Genomic DNA, 22480 nt, shown 5'->3' with positions numbered 1-22480 from the left:
ATCTGATGGGCAACATTTTTGCTAAGAGATCATAATGATGTAACCTTTTTAGATACTTCAATCTGCAAAATGTGTATTAAACTACAGTATAGCAAATATTTTAAATCTGGCCATATCAACCCAATTTCATGCTCTAAATAGGGGCGGGCGATTTGAATGTTGTGTGGACTACAACTCCCATGATTCCTTCCATAGGCTGGTGTTGGCTACAGCTTTAAATTGCCATGGCTCAGTGCTGTTTGAAAGAGAGCCCTGGTGCCACACAAACTACAATTCCCAGAATTACATAGCATTGAACATGGCAGTCAAAGTGGGGTCAAACTGGATTATATTTCTTACAGTGTAGATGCAGCCTAAATTTTCTCTGTCAGGATTTTAATCCATGTCCCACCTGTCCCCTTTGCCTACTTATATAATTGCCTCTGTTTGAACAGATTAACGACAAGTTGTATATACGTGCAGTTTTATGTTGTTTGGCTTCTCGGCTTGCTGGGTGTCTTCGTCACAATCAACAACAGTGCGCACCATCCGTGATTTAGGTTGAACATCATCCAACTCAGCAAATGGAAAAATCCCCTCAGAATGTACTTTTGACACACATTTCAGTTTCAGGTCCTGCTTTTGGTTGTCTCCTTCCAAAAAAAATGGGACTAGCTGTCATTGGTTTTTTACATAGGTCAGATATATCCAGAAAGAAAGTGAGACGCTTCTGTTGAGTTACGGAGGAAGTAAAGATGGAACAAGATAAGTGCCATGGCTTAATACTGTATGTCTGTTTTTCCCCCGGGAAAATGAGAGAGCAAGATTAAAACATCTAGTCATTGTTTCCAGATAAAACAGATAAGCTAGCAGCAGGCGAGTTGTTAAAATTCAAGTTCAAATAATGTTAACATTTGTCATGTGAGGTGAGAAGTTTGCAAAACAGCAGATGGAAGTTGCAGTCATTTAAATGTTTGCAGCCTATAATTAAGAAGAATAATATAATAATAATTTATTTATTTATGCCGCCCAATCACAAGAATCCAGCGGGTTATGAAAGCCAGCCCATTGTGGACTTCAGGAGGCACTGCATGCTTCCGGGACACAATAAACAAAACAGCTTTGGCGCATGTGTGTGTGGATGTGGACATCTGATGTTGTTTGCTTCATGCTGAGTCACGCCATTGGTCCCTTCGGCCAAGTATGGCCTACCCTGATAGCAATGGGTCCTTTCTTATCGCATTCCCTCCAACGTTGCGCTGATGAAAAATGGGATCCCGGGAGGCCAGGAAAGCATCGGAGTGGCGGTTGATGCGGCAAAAGTAATTAACAAGGAAAGACACAACATTAGGAGAGACGCGCAGAACTTTGCTTTTGGCCTGAGCGCGACTGGGAAAGGCAAGACTTGGCATCCCCTACTCTCCTCTCACTTTGCTGACTTTGCAATTTGCAATTAGCTGACGGTTGGCCAGACAAGAAAATGCCCCTTGGCAAAGTGCACTTACAAGTTTGTAAGCCTCAAAATAGGAGCACTGTATACAGTCCCTCCTTTCAGAATCAAATGGGATAAATCACCTTTATCGCTTTATCTCAGCAATGCATTTTTAAAATGCGAGCTCTTCTAACCATTTCCATTGCCATAACCGCTCCAAGGAGAGGGCCCCAAAATTGGCAGGCGTTGTGTGCCGATTATAACCACAAACTAATTCGGCATGCCTTTTTCTCTCTCACCGAGATTAAATGGTCTTTTGTAAGGCTAGTGGCTCTGGACTGCCCATCCAAGACCAGGGTGCATCTGCACTGTAGAAATAGTGCAGTTTGATGCCACTTGAGCTGCCATGGCTCCATCCTACAGAAGCACCAGCGTCTTTGGCACAGAAGGCTAAAGACGTGAAGGTTTCATGGCAGCATCCTCTTGTTTTTTGTGGGGTTTTTCTGGCTATGTGGCTATTTTCTAGAAGACCTGTATCGTGTGGCGGGCAACTTCAGACTTTACAAAGCTACAAAACCAGGATGGAGCTGGCATCACCTAAAGTGCATTATGGCCCCACTGTGACACTAAACGGGAGTCTCTCTCCCGCTCTAGAACTCCAACTCCCAGCATGGCAAAGCGGGAAAAGCTCCCCTCACGTGACACTAAACGGGAGTCCTTTCATCCCCCCAGAACTCCAATCCAGCATGCAAGCGGGAAAAGCTCCCTCACGTGACCTAAAACGGGAGTCCTTTCCCACTCCAGAACTCCAACTCCCAGCATGCAAGCGGGAAAAAGCGCCCCACGTGACACTAAACGGGAGTCCTTTCCCACTCCAGAACTCCAACTCCCGCATGCAATGCGGGAAAGCTCCCCTCACGGTGACACTAAACGGGAGTCCTTTCCCACTTCCCAGAACTCCAACTCCCCAGCATGCAAAGCGGGAAAAGCGCCCCCACGTGACATTAAAACGGGAGTCCTCTCCCTCTCCGAGAACCCAACGTCCCAGCATGCAAAGCGGAAAAAACCCCAACGTGACACTAAACGGGAGTCTTTCCCACTCCAGAACTCCATCCCAGATGCAAAGCGGGAAAAAGCGCCCCCCAGTGACATTAAACGGAGTCCTCTCCCTCTCCTAGAATCCAACTCCCAGCAATTGCAAAGCGGAAAAACCGCCCACGTGACACTAAACGGGAGTCCTTTCCCACTCCCGAGAACTCCAACTCCCAGCATGCAAACGGGAAAAGCGCCCCCCACGTGGACTAAACGGGAGTCATCTACTCTCCTAGAACTCCAACTCCCATGCAATGCAAAGCGGGAAAAGCGCCCCCCACGTGACACTAAACGGAGTCCTCTCACTCTCGAGAACTCCAACTCCCAGCAGTGCAAAGCGAGAAAAGCGCCACCACGTGACACTAAATGGGAGTCCGTTCCACTCCCAGACTCCAACTCCCGAATGCAAAGCGGGAAAACGCCCCCCCGTGACACTAAATCGGAGTCCGGTCACTCTCCTAGAACTCCAACTCCCAGCATGCAAAGTAGAAAGCGCCGACCCAGTGACACTAAATGGGAAGTCCTTTCCCACTCCAGAACTCCAACTGCCCAGCATGCAAAGCGGGAAAAGCGCACCCCACGTTACAAAAACGGGATGTCCTTTCCCCTCCAGAACTCCAACTCCCAATGCAAAGCGGAAAAGCGCCCCCACGTGACACTAAATCGGAGTCCTGTCCCTCTCCTAGTACTTCCAACTCCCACTGCAAAAGCGGGAAAAGCGCCCCCCGGTGACACCAAACGTAGTCCTTTCCCTTCTCCGAGAACTCCAACTCCATCATGTCAAAGCGGGAAAAGCGCCCCCACGTGACACAAAACGGGAGTCCTTTCCCACTCCGAGAACTGCAACCCCATCATGCAAAGCGGGAAAAGCGCACCCCACGTGACACAAACTGGAGTCCTGTCCCACTCCCAGAACTCCAACTCCCAGATGCAAAGCGGGAAAGCGCCCCACGTGACACTAAACGGTAGTCCTTTCCCACTCCGAAACTCCAACTCCCACATGCAAAGCGGGAAAAGGCCCACCATCGTGACACTAAACGTGAGTCCCTCCCTCTCCAGAACTCCACTCCCAGCATGCAAAGCTGGAAAAGCGCCCCCACGTGACACTAAACGGAAAGTCCTCGCTCCCTCCCTAGAACTCCAACTCCCAGCATGCAAAGCGGGAAAAGCACACACACGTGACACTAAATCGAAGTCCTGTCCCCTCCCAAACCCAACTCCCAGCATGCAAAGCGGGAAAGCGCCCCCCACGTGACACCAAACGGGAGTCCTTTCCCACTCCTAGAACTCCAACTCCCAGCATGCAAAGCGAGAAAAGCGCCCCCACGTACAATAAACGGGAGTCCTTTCCCACCTCAAACTCCAACTCCATCATGCAAAGCGGAAAAGCGCACCCCCCCGTGACACAAAACGGGAGTCCTGTCCCACTCCCAGAAACTCCAACTCCCAGCATGCAAAGCGGGAAAGCGCCCCCACGTGACACTAAACGGGATCCTTTCCTTCCCACTCCTAGAACCCAACTCCCAGCAGGGCAAAGAAGGAAACACCCCCACGTGACACTAAACGGGAGTCCCTTTCCCACTTCTAAACTCCAACTCCCAGCATGCAAAGCGGGAAAAGCGCCCCACGTGACCAAACGGGAGTCCTTTCCCACTCCTAGAACTCCAACTCCCAGCATGCAAAGCGGAGAAAGCGCCCCCACTTGACACTAAACAGTCCTCTCCCTCCCCAACTCCAACCCCAGCATGCAAAGCGGGAAAAGCGCCACCCACGTGACACTAACGGGAGTCCTTTCCCACGTTCCTAAAACTCCAAATCCCAGCAGCATCAAAGCGGGAAAGCACCCCCACGTTACACTAAACTGGATTCCTTTCCCACTCCTAAACCCAACTCCCAGCATGCAAACGGAAAACACACACACTTACACTATACGGAGTCCTCCTCCCTCTCCCAGAACCCAACTCCCACATTCAAACGGAAAAGCGCCCCCACGTACCCCAAACGGGATCCTTTCCCACTCCGAGAACTCCAACTCCCAGCATCAAAGCGGAAAAGAGCCCCCACGTGACACTAAACGGGAAGTCCCTCTCCCTCTCCCAGAACTCCAACTCCCAGCAGTCAAAGCGGGAAAAGCACACACACGTGACACTAAATCGGAGTCTGTCCCTCCCAGAACTCCAACTCCAGCATGCAAAGCGGAAAAGCGCCCCCACGTGACGAACCAAACGGGAGTCCTTATCCACTCCGAGAACTCCAACTCCCTGCAGGCAAGCGGAAAAGCGCCCCCCACGTGACACTAAACGGGAGTCTGTCCTTCTATCCTAGAACTCCACTCCCAGCATGCAAAGCGGAAAAGCGCCCCCGCACGTGACACTAAACGGGAGTCCTCTCCGTCTCCCGAATCCTCCAACTCCCAGCATGCAAAGCGGGAAAAGCCCCACGTGACACTAAACGGGAGTCCTATCCGTCTCCCAGAACACAACTCCCTCCATGCAAAGCGGGAAAGTGCCCCCACGTGACATTAAATCAGATCCTGCTGGAGTTGGAGGAAAAGTGGGGGCGCTTTTCCCTGTGCATGCTGGGAGTTGGAGTGCTGGGAGAGGGAGGACTCCCGTTTAGTGTCACGTGGGGGGCGCTTTTCCCGTCTTTTGCATGCTGGGAGTTGGGGTTCTGGGAGAGGGACAGGACTCAGATTTAGTGTCACGTGGGAGGTGCTTTTCCCGCTTTGCAGCTGGGAGTTGGAGTGCTGGGAGAGGGACAGGACTCCGATTTTGTGTCCACGTGGGAGGTGCTTTTCCGCTTTGCATGCTGGGAGTTGAGTTTCTAGGAGAGGGGAGAAGACTCCGATTTAATATCACGTGGGGCAGCTTTTCCCGCTTTGCATGCTGGGAGTCGGAGTTCTGTGAGTGGGAAAGATCCCGTTCTTTCGTGTTACTGGGGGCGCTTTTCCCGCTTTGCATGCTGGGAGTTGGAGTTTCTAGGAGAGGGACAGACTCCGATTTAGTGTCACGGGGGGGCGCTTTGCCGCTTTGTATGCTGGGAGTCGGGATTCTAGGAGAGGGAGAGGACTCCGATTTAATGTCACGTGTGTGGGCTTTTCTCCCGCTGTTGCATGCTGGGAGTTTGGAGTTCTAGGAGAGGGACAGGATCCGATTTATTCACGTGGGGCGCTTTTCCCGCTTTGCAGGGTGGGAGTTGTAGTTCTGGGAGACGGAGAGGACTCCCGTTTAGTGTCACGTGGGTGGCGCTTTTCCCGCTTTGCATGCTGTGAGTTGGAGTTCTGGGAGAGGAGAGAGTCCCGTTTAGTGTCACGTGGGGGGCGCTTTTCCGCTTTGTCATGCTGGGAGTTTGGAGTTGCTGGGAGAGGGACAGAGATCCGATGATAGTGTAACGTGGGGGTGCTTTCCCGCTTGCATGCTGGGATTGGATTTCTGGGAGAGGGAAAGGACCCGTTTAGTGTCACGTGGTGGGGGCGCTTTTCCCGCTTTGCATGCTGGGAGTTGGAGTTCTGGGAGAGGGAAAGGGACTCCGATTAGTGTGACGTGGGTGTGCTTTTCCCCGCTTTGCATGCTGGGAGTTGGAGTTCTGTGAGACGGAGAGACTCCGTTTAGTGTCACGTGGGTGGCGCTTTTCCCCTTTTGCATGCTGGGAGTTGGAGTTCTGTGAGAGGGAGAGGACTCCCGTTAGTGTCCGTGGGGGGGCGCTTTTCCCGCTTGTGCATGCGGGGAGTTGGAGTTCTGGGAGAGGGACAGGACTCCGATATAGTGTAACGTGTGTGCTTTCCCGCTTGCATGCGGGGATTGGAGTTTCTGGAGAGGGACTGGACTCCCGTTTAGTGTCACGGGGGGGGGCGTTTTCCCGCTTTGCAGCTCTGGGAGTTGGAGTTCTGGGAGAGGGACAGGACTCCGATTTAGTGTCACGTGGTGTGGCTTTTCCCGCTTTGCATGCTGGGAGTGGAGTTCTGTGAGACGGAGAGGACTCCCGTTTGTGTCACGTGCGGGGGCGTTTTCCCGCTTTGGCATGCTGGGAGTTGGAGTGCTGGGAGAGGGACAGGACTCCGATTTAGTGTCACGGGGAGAGCGCTTTTCCCGCTTTGCATGCGGGGAGTTGGAGTCTGGAAAGAGGGAACAGACTCCGATTATATATCACGTGGGGGCACTTTTCTCCGCTTTGCATGCTGGGAGTTGGTAGTTCTGTTGAGTGGGAAAAGACTCCCGTTTCGGTCACGTGGGGGGCGCTTTTCCCGCTTTGCATGCTGGGAGTTGGAGTTCTAGGAGAGGGAAGGTACTCGCATTTAGTGTCACGTGGGGGCACTTTTCCCCGCTTTTGCATTGGGAGTTTGAGTTCTGGGAGAGGGACAGGAACTCCCGTTTAGTGTCACTGGGGCGGCTTTCTCCCGCTTTGCATGCTGGGAGTTTGAGTTCTCTAGGAAGGAGAAGGGACTCCCGTTTAGTGTCACGTGGTGGCGCGTTCCCGCTGTGCATGCTGGAGTTGGAGTTTCTAGGAGAGGGACAGGACTCCGATTTAATGTCACGTGGGGGGCACTTTTCCCGCTTTGCATGGCGGGAGTTGTAGTCTGGGAGACTGATAGGACTCCCGTTTAGTGTCACGTGGGGGCGCGTTTTTCCCGCTTTGCATGCTGGGAGTTGGAGTTCTGTGAATGGGAAAAGACTCCGTGTTCGTGTCACGTGGGGGGCGCTTTTTCCCGCTTTGCATGACAGGACTCCGTTTAGTGTCACGTTGGGGCAGTTTTTCCCGCTTTGCATGCTGGAGTTGGAGTTCTAGAAGAGGGACAGGACCCGATTGTTGTCCGGTGGGGCGCTTTTCCCGCTTTGTAATGCTGGGAGTTGGAGTGTCTAGGAGAGGAGAGGACTCCCCGTTAATGTCACAATGGGGGGCGCTTTTTCCCGCTTGGCATGCTGGGAGTGGAGTTCTAGGAGAGGGACAGGACTCCGATTTAATGTCACGTGGGGGCACTTTCCCGCTTTGCATGCTGGGAGTTTGAGTTCGGTGAGTGGGAAAGACCCCGTTCGTGTCACGTGGGGGGCGCTTTTCCCGCTTTGCATGCTGGGAGTTGGATTTCTAGAGAGGGAGAGGACTCCGTCCCGTTAATGTCACATGGGGGCGCTTTTCCCGCTGTTGCATGCTGGAGTTGGAGTTCTAGAGAGAGGACAGGACTCCGGATTAATGTCACGTGGGCACTTTTTCCCGCTTTGCATGCTGGGAGTTTGAGTTCTGTGAGTGGGAAAAGACTCCCGTTTCGGGTCACGTGGGGGGCGCTTTTCCCGCTTGTGCATGCTGGGAGTTGGATTTCTAGGAGAGGGACGGACTCCGATTTAGTTGTCACGTGGGGGCACTATTCCGCTTTGCATGCTGGGAGTGTTGGAGTTCTAGAGAGAGAGGACTCCCTTTAGTGTCAGTGGGGCGCTTTTCCCGCTTTGCATGCTGGGAGTTGGAGTTCTAGGAGAGGGAGAGGACTCCCGTTTTAATGTCACATGGGGGCGCTTTTCCCGCTTTGCATGCTGGAGTTGGAGTCTGGGTAGGGACCGGACTCCGATTTAGTGTCACGTGGGTGTGCTTTTCCCGCTGTCATGCTGGAGTTGGAGTTTTCCTGTGAGACGGAGGACTCCCGTTTAGTGTCACGTTCGGGGGCGCTTTTCCCGCTTTGCATTCTGGGAGTTGGAGTGCTGGGAGAGGGACTGACTCCGATTTAGTGTCACGTGGAAGGTGCTTTTCCCGCTTTGCATGCTGGGAGTTGGAGTTTTCTGGGAGAGGGACAGGACTCCGATTTAATATCACGTGGGGGGCACTTTCCCGCTTTGCATGCTGGGAGTTGGAGTTCTGTTAGTGGGAAAAGACCCCGTTTCGTGTCACGTGGGGGGCGCTTTTCCGCTTTGCATTCTGGGAGTTGGAGTTCTAGGAGAGGGAGAGGACTCCAATTTAGTGTCACGTGGGGGCACTTTCCCGCTTTGCATGCGGGATTTGAGTTCTGGGAAAGGGACAGGACTGCCCGGTTAGTGTCACGTGGGCGCCTTTTCCCGCTTTGCATGCTGGGAGTTGGAGTTTTAGGAGAGGGAGCGTGAAGGAATTTTAAAGGTTTTAAAATTTAAATTTTAAAGGTTTTTCCCGGTTTTTGGCTGCACCTGCCCGGTCACGGCACGGTGCAGCCAAAAACCGGGAAAAGCCCGTTTCAGCGGGGTTGCTGGGCACCTTGGGGCCATCGCTGCCCTCCTCCTCCTCCCCCCGCGCATGCCGTGCGGAGGAAAAGGAGGGCAGCGAGGCCTGAGGCGGAGGAGGCTGCAGGGAGGCGGCGCTCTTCATAATGAGAAACTTCCACAATCAATAACCATTGCCACAAAGTGAATGCAGTAGTTAGTTTCACTCCTAGCTTCTATGGTTAAAAATTTCAAAGGATCAATTTCTTGGCACTATGAGAGTACTATAGACATGAAAAGAAAAGGAACTCCTTCAATGAAGGTTAAGTTTTCTTCATGTTAATCATCTCTGTCTCAACCAGTCAAGATAATTATATAAAATATATGAGCAAACTGTTTGCATTTCAAAAGGATTAATGCAATAAATAATGAGCAGCCACTGAAGCCATTTAGAAATAAAGTTTATTTCCAACCAGGATTAGTAGCCCAGCTTAAACTCCCAGAAGGAAAAGGACAGAATATTGTTGCAAAATTGCACTGAAATAACAGTGCACTTTAGGAACTGAGTATTTGAACCAGTTAATTGTGGCTTTGCTTCTCGTGTCAAAAGTTCCAACTTTTTTTAAAATTGTAAACCTGTTTTATTCTTCCTCTTCACATACTATTCCAGTTGAATGAAAAACTTTGTAAATTTTATCAGGTTACTGAAAGGGGGACTTAAAGTACCACAGTAGTTATTGTATATTGAAGTCCCACTGATAGTACACATCTCTAATGGATTGCAGCCTCCTCATCGTAGAGGTCATTCAGATAGCTGGAACATACCAGTAAGTTACAAGTATGTACTACATATAATGTTACTATTATTTTAAAATTTGTATTATAAAGAAATGGTAAAGGGCAGTGCAAAGATGTTGTAAGACATTTACTCGTCTTATTAGCACTCATTTACCTTTGCACAGTGCTTAATTGTTCTGATATCACAAAGAAGACTGAGTTCCTGGGTTCTTTGAGACAGTGTGTGCACTTTTGCAGCCATTTAAGTTCCAGACTGCTCTGAGCCTATAATCACTCAACACTTGCTGCACATGTGTGATGATCTATATTTGAACCAATCAATAAGTAACAGCATAGACATATGCTAATTATCTGGCCCAACAAAAAGATGCAATTCCTTTAAATTGTCTGAAAGTCTCTTATCAATTTGAAGTAACTTTAATTCAACTACTCTACAGCTTGTGTTATAGCCAATATTTCCTTATTTGGAAATCTGAATTTTATCAGGGCTTCAAGAAGTATTTACTCCATGAACTTAAACAACACATTATATTTTTAATTTTTTAATATGTCCTCCTCTGCCACCATTATTAATAGATACATAGTCAATAGTCATGCTTTTATCATGAAGTGTCACCTTCCCCCAATGAGTGTAGATGGAATAGGAAAATTTATCTGGTGCTGCTCAACTATGGTGCCAGCCTTGTACAGCTTTTAGCATATTCAGTTTTCCAGCCGACAAGTAACAGGCACAAAACAAACAAACAACCCTTGATTTTGGTATCAAGGAATACTTAGACCCCATGATTTATAATAGTGTGTCATCATGGTGTAGTGGTTTGAGGACCAGGGTCTGAACAATTTCTGCCAAAAAAAACCCTCCATGATAGGTTCACCTTCAGGTCACCGTAAGTCAGAAATGACTTGAAGGCACACAACAACACAATGCTGCTGTAAAGTAAATGCACCTGTACAACTGTATAAAAAGATAACAGGCATGTGTTGTGAAGTGACCGACCTAGTTCACATATAACACTAAACTATAAAATAAGATAGCACGTCCTGGCCTCAGCCAGCTTAGCAATGTTTTAGGCCTTTGGCCTCCTTGCAAACCCAGTGATAGGGTTGCCATAAGTCAGAAACAACTTGAAAGCAAACCACACCCCACCACAACTCCTTGGATGCTAGAAGGAATAGGAGGAATACACCACAATTTGATTTCACTTCCCTCAAATCCAGCTTTGCAGTTTCAAATAAACCATCCATCTGAATAAAACTAGACTCTTTTCAATTACAAAACAGACAACTAGGTAATGACTCCAGTTAATGTAACAACACTGTTTCTTCAAATCCATATTTCTGATATCTACATGATGACAATCCAGAAATAACTATTTTGCCTAGCGGCACTGTGACATCAAAAGAGGAGTGCTCAAGTCTTCAGAGGTTTTTTTTAATGCTAGCACACGTAAGTGTGCATAATAATACAAGTCTTCCACAATTTGGGTCTCTAATTGTTTTGTCTTACAGTTCCCAACATCCCATTGTCAATGGTGGCCAGAGCTGATGGCAGCTGTAGGCCAAAGCATCTAGAGTTGCCCAGTTTGGGGAAGGCCATGGTTTACTGGCCCCTGTGAACTGGCCCAGTAATATTCTCTATAGGAAATAAGGTTACAGCAGCTATTGAATTATTTCATTCTAAATAATATAGCTTACAAACAATTAGGAGTTTTGCACAATTTCTTTATGTGTATTTCTCTTGTTAAGCTAACAAGTAAATTCCTTGCCATCCATACCTGGTCTAGAAGGCAGCTGATACTCTGGATTATAGACTGAAGGAAACATTTTTGGCAGCTTGCCTTAGCAAGTTTTCACCACAAATTTGGACCCTCTTATGTTCTGAAAGCTGTGAGTGTACAGTTGTCAAATCACATAAATAAGCAGACTAATGATACAATGAATCATCATCCATGAAAGACTAAATATGATACAAAAGGCTTCCTTGAAGCATTTGGAGACTATATATTCTTCATTTTAGCCATAAGTTCTTCTAGACTTTCCTCTGACTCAGCAACAGTTTCTCCATCTACAAGGTTTTCTTCCTGTTAAAGACAGAAGAGAAAATTAATATTATTCCCTGTCTGTGTGCCCAAAATAAAGAACTCCAACAAACTAAGCTTCTGAGTACCAAGTACAAGTCAGATACATGGGCCTTGAGCAGAACTTATTTGCTCTTCTTGAGACTCTTTCATGTTATGAAAAGCAGCAAGGTGAAATTCATGAGGCCCAAAACGCTGCTGAACTGAATTCCCAGCAACCTACATTATTGGCTGTGCTGACTAGGATTGATAGAAATTGCAGTCCAATAATGTCTGGAGGGTCAGCAGTTTCAAAACCTGAGGCAAAGTGAAGTTCAGAAAAGTATATATAAACCAATGCTTTTTAGTGTCAGCTGCAATTGGAAAAAAGTGGTACAGTACAGTTTATTCCTGACAACCAAATACAGATTATAGTAATCAAATTACCCCCACCCCCACAAAAAAAACCTTTTAAAAATTTACAATCAGTTAACTCTATAACATATAAAGCAATATATTTACACTAAAATTACAGAAATGTTTCATACTAAAACATATCACAAATGTCCATAATACATTCAAATTACTGTAGTATATTCTATTTACTGCAGATTCCCATGCAGGCCTTTATTCTCAATGTCTAATCTAAGTTTAGCTGCTTCCACAGCAAATCTAGCTGTGTTGAACATAACAGACTTAGCTGTATTAGCTAACAAGTACATGATTTTCTCCAGGTCATTTTGGTTAGTTACAACTTCTAAACTTCTCTGCAGAAACTTATCTCTTGGGGTTTTATTTATCCTACAATGTAGCATATAGTGTATGGCATTTTCACTATCCCCACTTCCATAAATGCAAATATGCTGCGCCTTAGGGATCTTTTTATATTTTTCTTCAATGTAATTGGAGGAAAAAAGTGGTAGAAAATTTCCCCAGAGACACAGAAATGGCCAATTTTTATACCTCAGCATGTCAGTACTTGTGAGGCTGCAATTGTTGCAGCAGCAGTAATAGGCAGCCTAATAAGATACAAAAGAAGAAAACAAGCACGAAAACAAGCTGTAAAATTGCAGCTTTCACAACTTATTCTGACATAATTGTAAGGACAAAGCCAGTCCAAGTTGAAAACAGCTAGATAAGGTTTTATTTTTAAAGATCAGAACATTGAGAAATTCTGATGACCTTGTCTGGTATTGTATATGCCAACGTGATTCCTTCTGGAAGATCAGGAACTGGACCAGAAGCAGCTTTCAACTCCTCTTCAGAAACCTCTGAAACCAATTCTATACCTGAATGTCCAGCAAAACAAACACATGAGGAATATGGTTATTATGGTTGTTTTTGGCTTTTCTGTCTATTCCAAATCTATTCCTTTTTCAAGCAATCCAATAGCAATAGCAACAGCAGCTTCATACTGAACTAAGCAGTCTCTAAGTGGTTTACAACTGTAAGCTAATTGCCCCCAACAAGCTGGGTACTCATTTTAGCGACCTCTGAAGGATGCAAGCCTGAGTTGAGCTTGAGCCCTGGCTAGTATCGAACTCACAACTTTATGGTTTTGAGTGAGTGGCTGAAGAACAAGCATTTAACCACTACACTACCAGGGCTCCTAATGACACAAAGTAATTTTTGAAGCCCCTACTATGTGTCGCTCTTCATCCAGGATTTCCTAACAGTGGTATGCCAATGTCCTATGCAACAGTCACACTGAATATAGCATTCAGTTACCATTTCACCTGTATAACCCTTCAGTCTTTCCATTCAGACACAGAGGTAGCATGATGAACAAAAATTATTTGTTCCCCTCCATCACTGGTATTGTGTGTATCAGTATATTCTGCCTGGCACACTTCAATGACTCCCTTGAAAAGAGTTACAGTGGTACCTCGGGATACGAAATACCCAGGTTACGATATTTTCGGGATACGAAAAAATCCCATAGGGAATTATTGTTTCGGGTTACGAATGTTTTTTCGGGTTACGAAAAAACTTTTGGTGCTTTTTTCGGCTTTTTCGCACGGAATCGCGGCTTTTCCCCATTAGCGCCTATGGCAATTCGGCTTACGAAGGCTTTTCGGGTTACGAAAGCGGCCGCGGAACGAATTACTTTCGTAACCCGAGGCACCACTGTACTTTCCTTCACCCATACCCAATGACAGACATGTCGGGATTCTGCTTGGCTTTCTCCTCCCTGGCAAAGCCTATCTCAGTCCCACATTGGCTTTAGCAATCCTGGTTTTTTTTTTTAATGTACTGCTCACCCCAATCATTTTCCTCATGTACTATTTCCTCTTCCTGTTCAAAGACCTCTTCTTTAGGGTTTTCTGCTGCTTTTTTCTGGAAATACAAAGGCATTATGAATGACAACAGCAGAAAAGTTAAACAATTACTTTCAAATGTTTCAGTCAGAGTATCTAAGCAGAGAAAGCATTTATGGAAGAGTTCATGCAACACTTCCTAGCTGACACTGAACAAGTCACCCACCCCTTTAATGAACTTAAAAACTCTGAAGTCTAGTGCCTTTTATTTATTCATTATACCTTGTATTCTTCCTGTTGCTTTCTGCAGTTTTTGTCACCACACTGTGGGTTGGGCTTCATGGTCATGGTTGGAAAGAAATCTTGCATTGCATTGTAGCCAAGATAAAAGCTCACAGTGCCAAAGTTTAATAAATATCTAGGGAAAATGTGAGAAGGATACAGGAAGGATTATATCAAAAAGAAGATCAAGATTCACAATATGCTCATGATGGCCAAGTAAGCTTTAAAAATCAAAAAATCCTAGGTTCAGTCACTTACTTGAGAACATTTTGCACAAGAAGACCAGCGACTACTCCCATAGTAGTGGGTAGACTGGCTGCACATACTCCCTCCCGTTTTAATGTTTTCTCATCTATGTTTGCTGCAACAACAAGTGGTGGTGCACACTGCCCAAAAGGGAGAAAAGAGAAAATACATTTTAGAAACAAGGAATGTTTCTTGAAAAAGACAAAAGCAATCAAAGGACTCCCACCCCCATTCTCCTAGGGCAACCCAAAAAATAAGAGGCGAGCAGAGCAACACATACTGCAAAACAAGCTGATTCACCAGGTATGAGCAGTTGGATGTGGCCAGAGACAGCATTTTCACTTACTCCCGATTCCATCCATATTTGCCCAAGTTCATTGCAGGCCTTCAAAAAACCAAAATGACAACACAATCAATTTATACACACAAAAGCTGCTACAGAATGTAAGAGCATAAGAAGAGCCTGGATCAGAACAAAGGATTATCTGGTCCATCACTGTGTCACCAAGACCAGCTGCAAGCATCGTAAATGGAGAGTAGCTCCCTCCTGCAATTGTTCTCCAGCAACTAAAATTTACAGGTAAGTTCCCTCTGATCTTGGATGCTGTACATGGTTTATATCATGGATAGTAGCCACTGATAACAATATCCTCCATGAATTTATCTAGGCCAGCAGTTGCTACTACAACTGATGCATAAAAATTTCTTTTGTTTGCCTCAAGTATTCCACCATTTCAGTTTGCTGAGAAACTCTAGGTTCCAATTTTATGAGGGAGCAACCCCTTTTTTTAATCCACTTTCTTCACAGCATGCACTATTTTGGAAAATGCTGGAAGTTACATCCCCCTTCTCAAAAACAAATCTCTGTCTAAGTGCTGCGATCTTTCCTAACAGGAAAAAGCTCCCTGATCATTTTATTTGCCCCTTTCTACACATTTTCCAGTTCTCCAATATCTGCTATACTGAAAGATTTAGTATAATGATAATCCACGAGGTCTGAGTTTGTGCCAGGTGTCACACATGCCTCCATCCTACTTATCAAAAGTGATATATCAAAGTCACTCCTTCGTGTCAATGTCACAGGAGTCCTTTGTAGTCACTGAATGTAAATCTGTTTTTAATATAAGTATTCATAAAATTAAGCAAATATTTTCAACTCAATATCCCAAGTGCAACAGCTGTAAGGCCTGTCCTGCACTAGAGGGTATGAAGTTGTAGGAGCTCAGACCCCCACACCTTTGAAACAAACTGAGGCTGTGTAGCACTGATGCATTAGGCCCGGCCTATGTGCAATTCACATCTTCTTGCCCCAAATGTATTCTTCATATTTAGATGGTAGTAGGTCACCAAGAAGAAAACATTAACACACAATTGTGATGCTATACTTACTGTGTTAATTGCCATACGAGCTTCAAAGTTATCCACACAGCTCAATACAAGATCAACTGGTTTCCCTTCTTCTAATCCACCATTACTAAAAATAAAAACAAAACCCAGACTTTTAAAGGCAACTTGCAAGCAAGACTTTGAAACTTCTTAAACAATCCTCCCTTCTCCCAGCATCATGATCAAATCTGAATGAAGTTGAAAACCAGGAGTTTATTGTTCAGTCTTTCTTTCTCCAAATGGTGACTGGAGATAAGGGAATATTTAAAAGCATTTAGACTACCCCCCCCCCAAAAAAAACCCTTTCTTTAAATGTTTTAACAACTAGTTATAAGCTTCTCTGTAGTGACATATAAACCTGAGATGTACTTTTCTATGCTTGTAAGTTGCTGCCTCAGGGCTTTCTCCTGAATATAAATGCATAAAAACAAACTCTGCTTTTCATGCTTGGTGGAAAAAGGTTTAAAAGTTTAACAATCGTACCTGCCCTTTCCTATTTTGCTTTGGCATCACCTACTTTGGTCTTGGCCTTGCCTTCGCCCTACCCACTGACTGAATACAGCCAAGACTCTTCCCAAATTGAAATCTGGCCCATGGGCTGAAAAAGGTTCCCCATCACTAGTTCAAAAAACAAAACAATTGCTATGTCCTGCTAACAATTAAATGAATTTTACCTGATCCTATCCATAAAATGTTGAAAGTTATCCACAGTAGTGATGTTGTAGTTATGTACTTCAAACTGGACATCAGGATTGATGTTCCTAAAGAACAAAATAAATGGTGTGTTACCTAAAGACTTAATATGAAAACATCTAACAGGATTTCCCATACATTTCTTTTGCAAATAATAGGCTACAATCCTTCTTGAAAGAAAGTCCTATAGAATTCAACAGAACTAACTTCCTAATGACAATACACAGTATTGAGCTGACCAATTTCTTTATAAAGAGAGGGGGTGGGAAGGAGAATAAACAACACCAATTCAAGAGCTGACCAACTTCTGAGATTTACAAAACGTACAACAAAACGAATCAGAAGATCTGTAAGTCGCATCCCACACTCCAAAAACCCATTTCTCCCGTCACATACCTCAGTGTGTGCTCTGCTGCTTGAACTTTACTCAGTCCAGCCTGATGGGGTTGGAAAAAGAGCCGGTTCATATTCGCCAGCTCCACCTTATCATAATCAAACAGGAGCAGCTAAAAGAAAGATTACAAACAATACATGGAAGGATTCTTATTTAGAATAAATAGGGCCAAACTCCTTAGCCTTGCCAATATTTATTCAAACTTATTCAAGTGATTTTGACTTCTTCCTTTCAGTCACATTGAGCTGTCTCTGTCTGGGATGGGATAGATTAGTTACACATGATGGAGTCATCCTAAGTATCATTTCCATCTAGGGCCCAAAACGCATGGGCCAAATAAGATGGCTTCCAACCACTTTGGCGGTGTGGTGTTCAAACTACACAGGCCCCCAAAGTGGCTGGAACCTTCTCTGGGTCCATGTTCCAGTACTTTGGAATGAATAAAATCCAACTCCTGGCAGCACCAGTTTCTGACTGCGGTGGCACAATCGCCATGGTCCTGGCATCATCGCAGCCCCCTTCCAATCTTTCTGGGCCATTTCTTCCAGGCCTAGGTCTCCTGTCTTCTTTAGATTGAATGCAAGTGGGTAAGCAACAATGCTTCCTGACAGATGGCTCCTACTGCCTACAATCAAAAGGCACTGTGAAGGAGTCGGTGCCAATTTAGAGTAAAAATTTCATCTGGTAGTGCCCAATTTTCAGAGGAGTTTAATACTATGTGCATGGCGTGTTTTTATGGCTCCTTAGCTTTTTCTGTTTGTAATCAATTGTTTTAAATTGCTTTTAATTTTATGGAAAAAAATTAATGATGAAGAAATGCTAATGATACTCTTCTGTATGTTTTAATCTGTATTTTATATGTTTTAATTTTCTAAGGTGCCTCAAATCCTGGTTGCAGGAAAAAAGTTGGGATTAAAATGAAGCAAAGATGTTGCCACCATAGGCTGCTACATCAGGGAACATATACAGTCAACCCTTCACATTTGTGGGTTTCGGATTCGTGGTTTTGACTATTCGCAACTTTGTAGCTGCTGCTTAACAAGGTCGATCTCTTCACCCCCTCCTCCTTACCCTTCTTTCCAGACAAGTGTAAACCAACACTGCACATTCCCCTCCCTATTTCCAAAGTCCTTCCTTCTGAATCTGATGTTTGGAGCCACCCCTAAGGAGGATCCAACATCAATCCCCTTTTCCTCCTCTCGCTCTCTCTCAGCCAGACAAAAGCAACACTGTACCTTCCCTTTGTGGTAATGGCTGTAAACATCAGATTCAAAGTGGAAAGACTCTGGATATGAGGAGAATGCAAAGTTTGTTAAAATAGGGAAGATAGAGCATTGTTTTTTTCTGGCTGTGGGGGAAGGAGGAAGAAGAAGAGAGAAGGTGGATCCACTGCAGTGGTGGCTGCTAACATTAGGTTGAAAGTGGAAGCACTTTAGAAATATGGGAGAGGCTATGCATTGCAAGGTTGCAAAGAGAGTTACGGGTGGTGCTCTTGATGGGAGAGAACTGTTTATCTTTCATGTTCGAGGCGGTGGCTAACATATTCATGTGGGGCAGGAAAGCAGTATGCAAAACTCATGTGCAAGCTAATGGTGTCAAGATGGTCCCAAGACATTTACACCAAGCACATTTCAGGCTGCTGTCAGTTATTGGTGAGAGGGAACCATAAGCTTGGAAATAATTTCTTTTTTCTTTTGTGCTATGCAACTGTTTGGACATATTAATGATCACCTATTTGTGATCTAAAAGTAAAATATATTTTGTCTTCTTAGTATGCTATATTCCTTTTACAATATGAATTACTGATTTAATCTATACTAGGAATAAAATCTGCTTTCTATTTACTATTTATTTATTATCATATTATTTCCATTTGTAATGGCATTCTATGGATCTAATATGTATTATTTTTGTTCCTGTGTTAATTGTATACACAATATTTGTTAATAAAAATAATTTAACAGTACAGTGCTCCCTCGGGTTACGAAATTAATTCGTTCCGCGGCCGCTTTCGTAACCCGAAAAGCCTTCGTAAGCCGAATTGCCATAGGCGCTAATGGGGAAAAGCCGCGTTTCGTGCGAAAAAGCGCCGAAAAGCACCAAAAATTTTCTTCGTAACCCGAAAAAACATTCGTAACCCGGAACAATTATTTCCAATGGGATTTTTTCGTATCCCGGAAATTTCGTAACCTGGGTATTTCGTATCCCGAGGTACCACTGTAGCTGTAAATAAAAATCTTTCTAGCCAATTAAATTTTTTATGAAATAATCAATACACTAGCAGTATTCCTTTAAGACAGATCATAAATAAATTCCAAAATGAGAACTACACACATTTCAATAGCAACATTTTTTTAAAAGCTGTGCAGTTGTCATTCATCTCAATTTTCCTTTCATTAAAAAACATTCTATGGGTCACATGTTATGAGAAAGATAAGCTCCCATTTGTTTCCTACATGTCTTTGCAGCAGATAAAGAAAGGCAGGGTGGGATACTGTCCAAAACTTGGGCTTAGATATATGAAATAGCTGTGCCTTATTTTTAACTGGTTGTAAGGCATTTTGAATCCTATACAAGACAGTCAGGACATCAGTTAAATACCTGCTAACATACATACACACATGGAAGTTGCAGTGAAACAGGATTTGTATATGTGAGAACAGACAGACACATGCTCCAAAATACATGAGCTGAGATCCTCTTTGAAACTGGCAGAGCATAAAGTTCTGCTAGCATATGTATGGTGTGGGTTCAGAGGGAGAAGGCCTCTTCCCCAGTGGCACAACAACTGGTTCATGCCAGGGCACACTCCCATGGCCTGAAGTGGACAGTGTGGTGCCCCAGCATTGTCCAGCTGCTGTTCTGCAACTAGGCAAGAAGGAATACTCTGTGTGCTCCTGAGCAACTGCGCAATGGCTGCTAGATAGCACTAGGGTACAACACTGTTCCCTGGCCACTAAATGCCATGAGAGTGCACTGTGGCACCACTCAGTTGCTGTTGCACAATCAGGGAAAAGATGCTGTACATGAAGGTACTGAATGCTTGCTGGTACAATGCCTGAAAAATTACTTATATGGCATAATTCCCATTAGATCAGCATTAGCCACCAAGAGAATCCCATCCATAGTAGGCATACATATAGGAACTTCCACCAAACACATCTGTCAAACCATTATGGGTCTCTATACTTGTGTCTGCCCTTCACAAGTTATGGTGGTCATTGCAGATACATGCAGTCAACAAATGAACATTCAACCTTCTCCAAGCACCTGTGATTTTATGCAGGATTGTGTTGTTGTTATAATGAAGAAATATATATTACCTTACCAATGCCACATCTTGTCAGCATCTCAGCAGTCACGCTGCCAACTCCGCCAACACCCACTACGGCTACTGCAAAGGAGCGGATTTTCTGTGACAAAAAACCAATACCGATAAGTACTTGGTTCCCTGAAGCTACACCATGAAGGCAAATATCTACAAGGAACATGAGCCCACCTCATAATCTTTCACAATTCCCATTCTTTTCAGTGCCATCAAACGACTAGAGGAAGAAAGAGGAGGAAACAAAAACACTTTAATCAAGGAAGAACTTCTTCAGGTCAAGCACATGGTAAACTATTTTAACAGCAATTTGAAACAAACAATTCAATACTTAACAGAATCCTGAGAAAATATCCCTAATTCAGTTTACCTGTTGCTCACATCTTCCACAGAGCTTGGAATTCTCCCAAAGTAGTGACCTTAAACAAGTGTAGGTTCATTGATATGATAACATTCTAGGCCATCATCTAATAACTTTCAATGTAGCATAAAAGACTAAGCAGAAGAACTGAAACCCTTCAAACATCCTGAAAGACTACAGACTTTGTAAATGCCAATACTTGCTGTGCTGTATCCATGAATAACCATTATATTATTGCCAAATTAAGATGTGATCATTTCAAGAGATGAATGTGCCAAGTTTTGACTTGCTGCTAATAGACTTCTTTCCAGTCACTACTTTCTCACGGTCAGTATGCAATTTCAGGCTTCACAGTCTTCTATGAGACCATATGGAACTACTATTATGAAGAAACATGAGAGCCGTGAAGAAACATGGTAGCTAAGATGGAGGCATAAATATCTAGCACTGAAAGCCAGAGATTGATAGTAACATAAGGGCATGTGCAGAAATTCAGCATGGCTGTTGGCATCGCCAATATGCTGTCTATAGGAAAGGATTCCTTTGCCCATGCCTTCAGTACATACTGGAATAACATTTCTAACCTCCCTTAGCAAATAGACTATGCTACCTAGAAATACTAGGAACTGCCAAACATGTACTCTCTTCTACAGAAACGCCATAAGAAGTGTGTCATGTCTCAAGACTCTGGCCCTCCAGGTGTTTTGGATTTCAGCTCCCAGAAGCCTAATCTTAGCTAATGAACTAGGATTCTGGGAGTTGAAGTCCAAAACACCTGGAAGGACAGAGTTTGGGAATCATTGTTTACAGTCTAGCACTGGACTGAACCTGGAATCTTCTGCATGAAACAGATACTTTTGTCTGCCCTGTGCACATATATCAATATCTGAATCTGTCAATCAGAGATGGGGAAGCTGTGTCCCTCTAGATATGGCTTACTGTATCTAGTTTACTATAACACAACATCTGTTGCTGTTGTTGTGTGCCTTCAAGCCGTTTCTGACTTATGGGGACTAAGGCAACCCTATTATGGGGTTTACTCAGCAAGTCTTGTTTGAGGAGGTTTGCCATTGTCTTTCCATGAGGCTGAGAGAGTGTGCTTTGCCTAACAGTGGGTTTCAAGGCAGAGCTAGGAATCAAATCCCGGTCTCCTCAATCCTAGACACACACTCAAACCATATGCTCCCAAGCTGAGTGGGGTGCATCTGCACTGCAGAAATAGTGCAGTTTGACACCACTTTAGCTGCCATGGCTCCATCCTACAGGGGACTCCAGCTCCCAGAATCCCATACTACTGGCCAACATGGCTGAGGCTTCTGGGAGCTGGAGTCCAACATCTCTTAGAGGCCCTAGTTTGGGGACCAACTGGTCCACTTCCTCCTCAGATGCTTTTGGTCATCATCTGAGGAAGTAGGCTGAAGCCTAGGAAAGCTCCTGCTGCCAGCTTCTCTCTTTCCTCCTCATGATCCCAGAGAAGACCCAGGGAAGGCGAGGCGTCTGCCCCAAATGTCCCAGGCTCTGGGGCTCCCACTGACCTGTATGGGTTGGAGTCCGTCACTTCTGGGCTCATCTCTTGGATCCGAGCCCGGGGGCTTCGCTCGCCGCCGCCCCCAGCCCTCCTTTCCCGGGCGAGCTCGTCCTCCAGCTCCTGGACCCGGCGCTGGAGCCTCTCCACCAGCCCCTGCGAGGCAGCCATGGCCGGATCCTGGAAGGAAGGCTCACAAGAGGGACGAAAGCTGCCTCCGTCCAGAGAGACACGTCTCACTGCCAGCGCTTCCTGGAGTTACAGGAAAAGGCGTCCCCTGCCCTCAGTCGCCCAGAGCCAGCGACTAGAGTTCCGGCCACAAGTGGTTCCTATGGCTGCGTCCACACTGGGGACATAGCCCGGTTTGGCACCCCGGATCCAGGCTATGGAGTTCTGGGAGTTGGGGTTTGTTGTGAGGCCCAGAGTGGTTTGAGTTTTGGACTAAGGCTGGAGTTCACAGTTGGCTCCCCCACCTAAGAATAACAACCCACTCTTGG

At 45.3% G+C, this 22480-nt stretch overlaps 1 protein-coding gene across 4 annotated transcripts; it reads right to left on the bottom strand.

Annotated features, from left to right (window-relative positions):
• Positions 1–9102: 9102 nt before the first annotated feature.
• UBA5 (ubiquitin like modifier activating enzyme 5) lies at positions 9103–22250 on the bottom strand. 4 transcript variants are annotated; one of them, XM_042473505.1, is made up of 12 exons: positions 21994–22250; positions 20272–20317; positions 20096–20185; positions 16775–16884; positions 16360–16446; positions 15689–15773; positions 14580–14684; positions 14312–14439; positions 14054–14189; positions 13775–13850; positions 12696–12802; positions 9103–11537 (listed from the first exon to the last, which is right to left on the bottom strand). In XM_042473505.1, the coding sequence occupies exons 1-12, from the start codon at positions 22152–22154 to the stop codon at positions 11454–11456; spliced, it is 1215 nt and encodes a 404-aa protein (XP_042329439.1). In that variant the 5' UTR covers positions 22155–22250; the 3' UTR covers positions 9103–11453. The 4 variants fall into 4 exon arrangements, with proteins under 4 accessions (XP_042329439.1, XP_042329440.1, XP_042329442.1 ...); XM_042473506.1 differs by lacking the exon at positions 20272–20317 and having other exon boundaries at positions 21994–22126; XM_042473508.1 differs by lacking the exon at positions 20272–20317 and having other exon boundaries at positions 20101–20185; positions 21994–22010.
• Between the last annotated feature and the right edge of the window lie 230 nt (positions 22251–22480).

The sequence above is a fragment of the Sceloporus undulatus genome, chromosome 6, assembly GCF_019175285.1.
Source record: "Sceloporus undulatus isolate JIND9_A2432 ecotype Alabama chromosome 6, SceUnd_v1.1, whole genome shotgun sequence".
Taxonomy (NCBI): Eukaryota; Metazoa; Chordata; class Lepidosauria; order Squamata; family Phrynosomatidae; genus Sceloporus; species Sceloporus undulatus.
This window is presented reverse-complemented; position numbering and strand designations above follow the sequence as displayed.

What these genes read in the sequence shown, in the direction of transcription:
- UBA5 (XM_042473505.1), bottom strand. Translation starts at nt 22,154, where the DNA reads ATGGCTGCCTCGCAGGGGCTGGTGGAGAGGCTCCAGCGCCGGGTCCAG. An exon ending in CTCGTATGGCAATTAACACA is followed by an intron (nt 14,685 to 15,688) that starts GTAAGTATAGCA and finishes GGTTTTTTGAAG; the next exon opens with GCCTGCAATGAACTTGGGCA. An exon ending in CATATACAATACCAGACAAG is followed by an intron (nt 11,538 to 12,695) that starts GTCATCAGAATT and finishes TGTCTTTAACAG; the next exon opens with GAAGAAAACCTTGTAGATGG.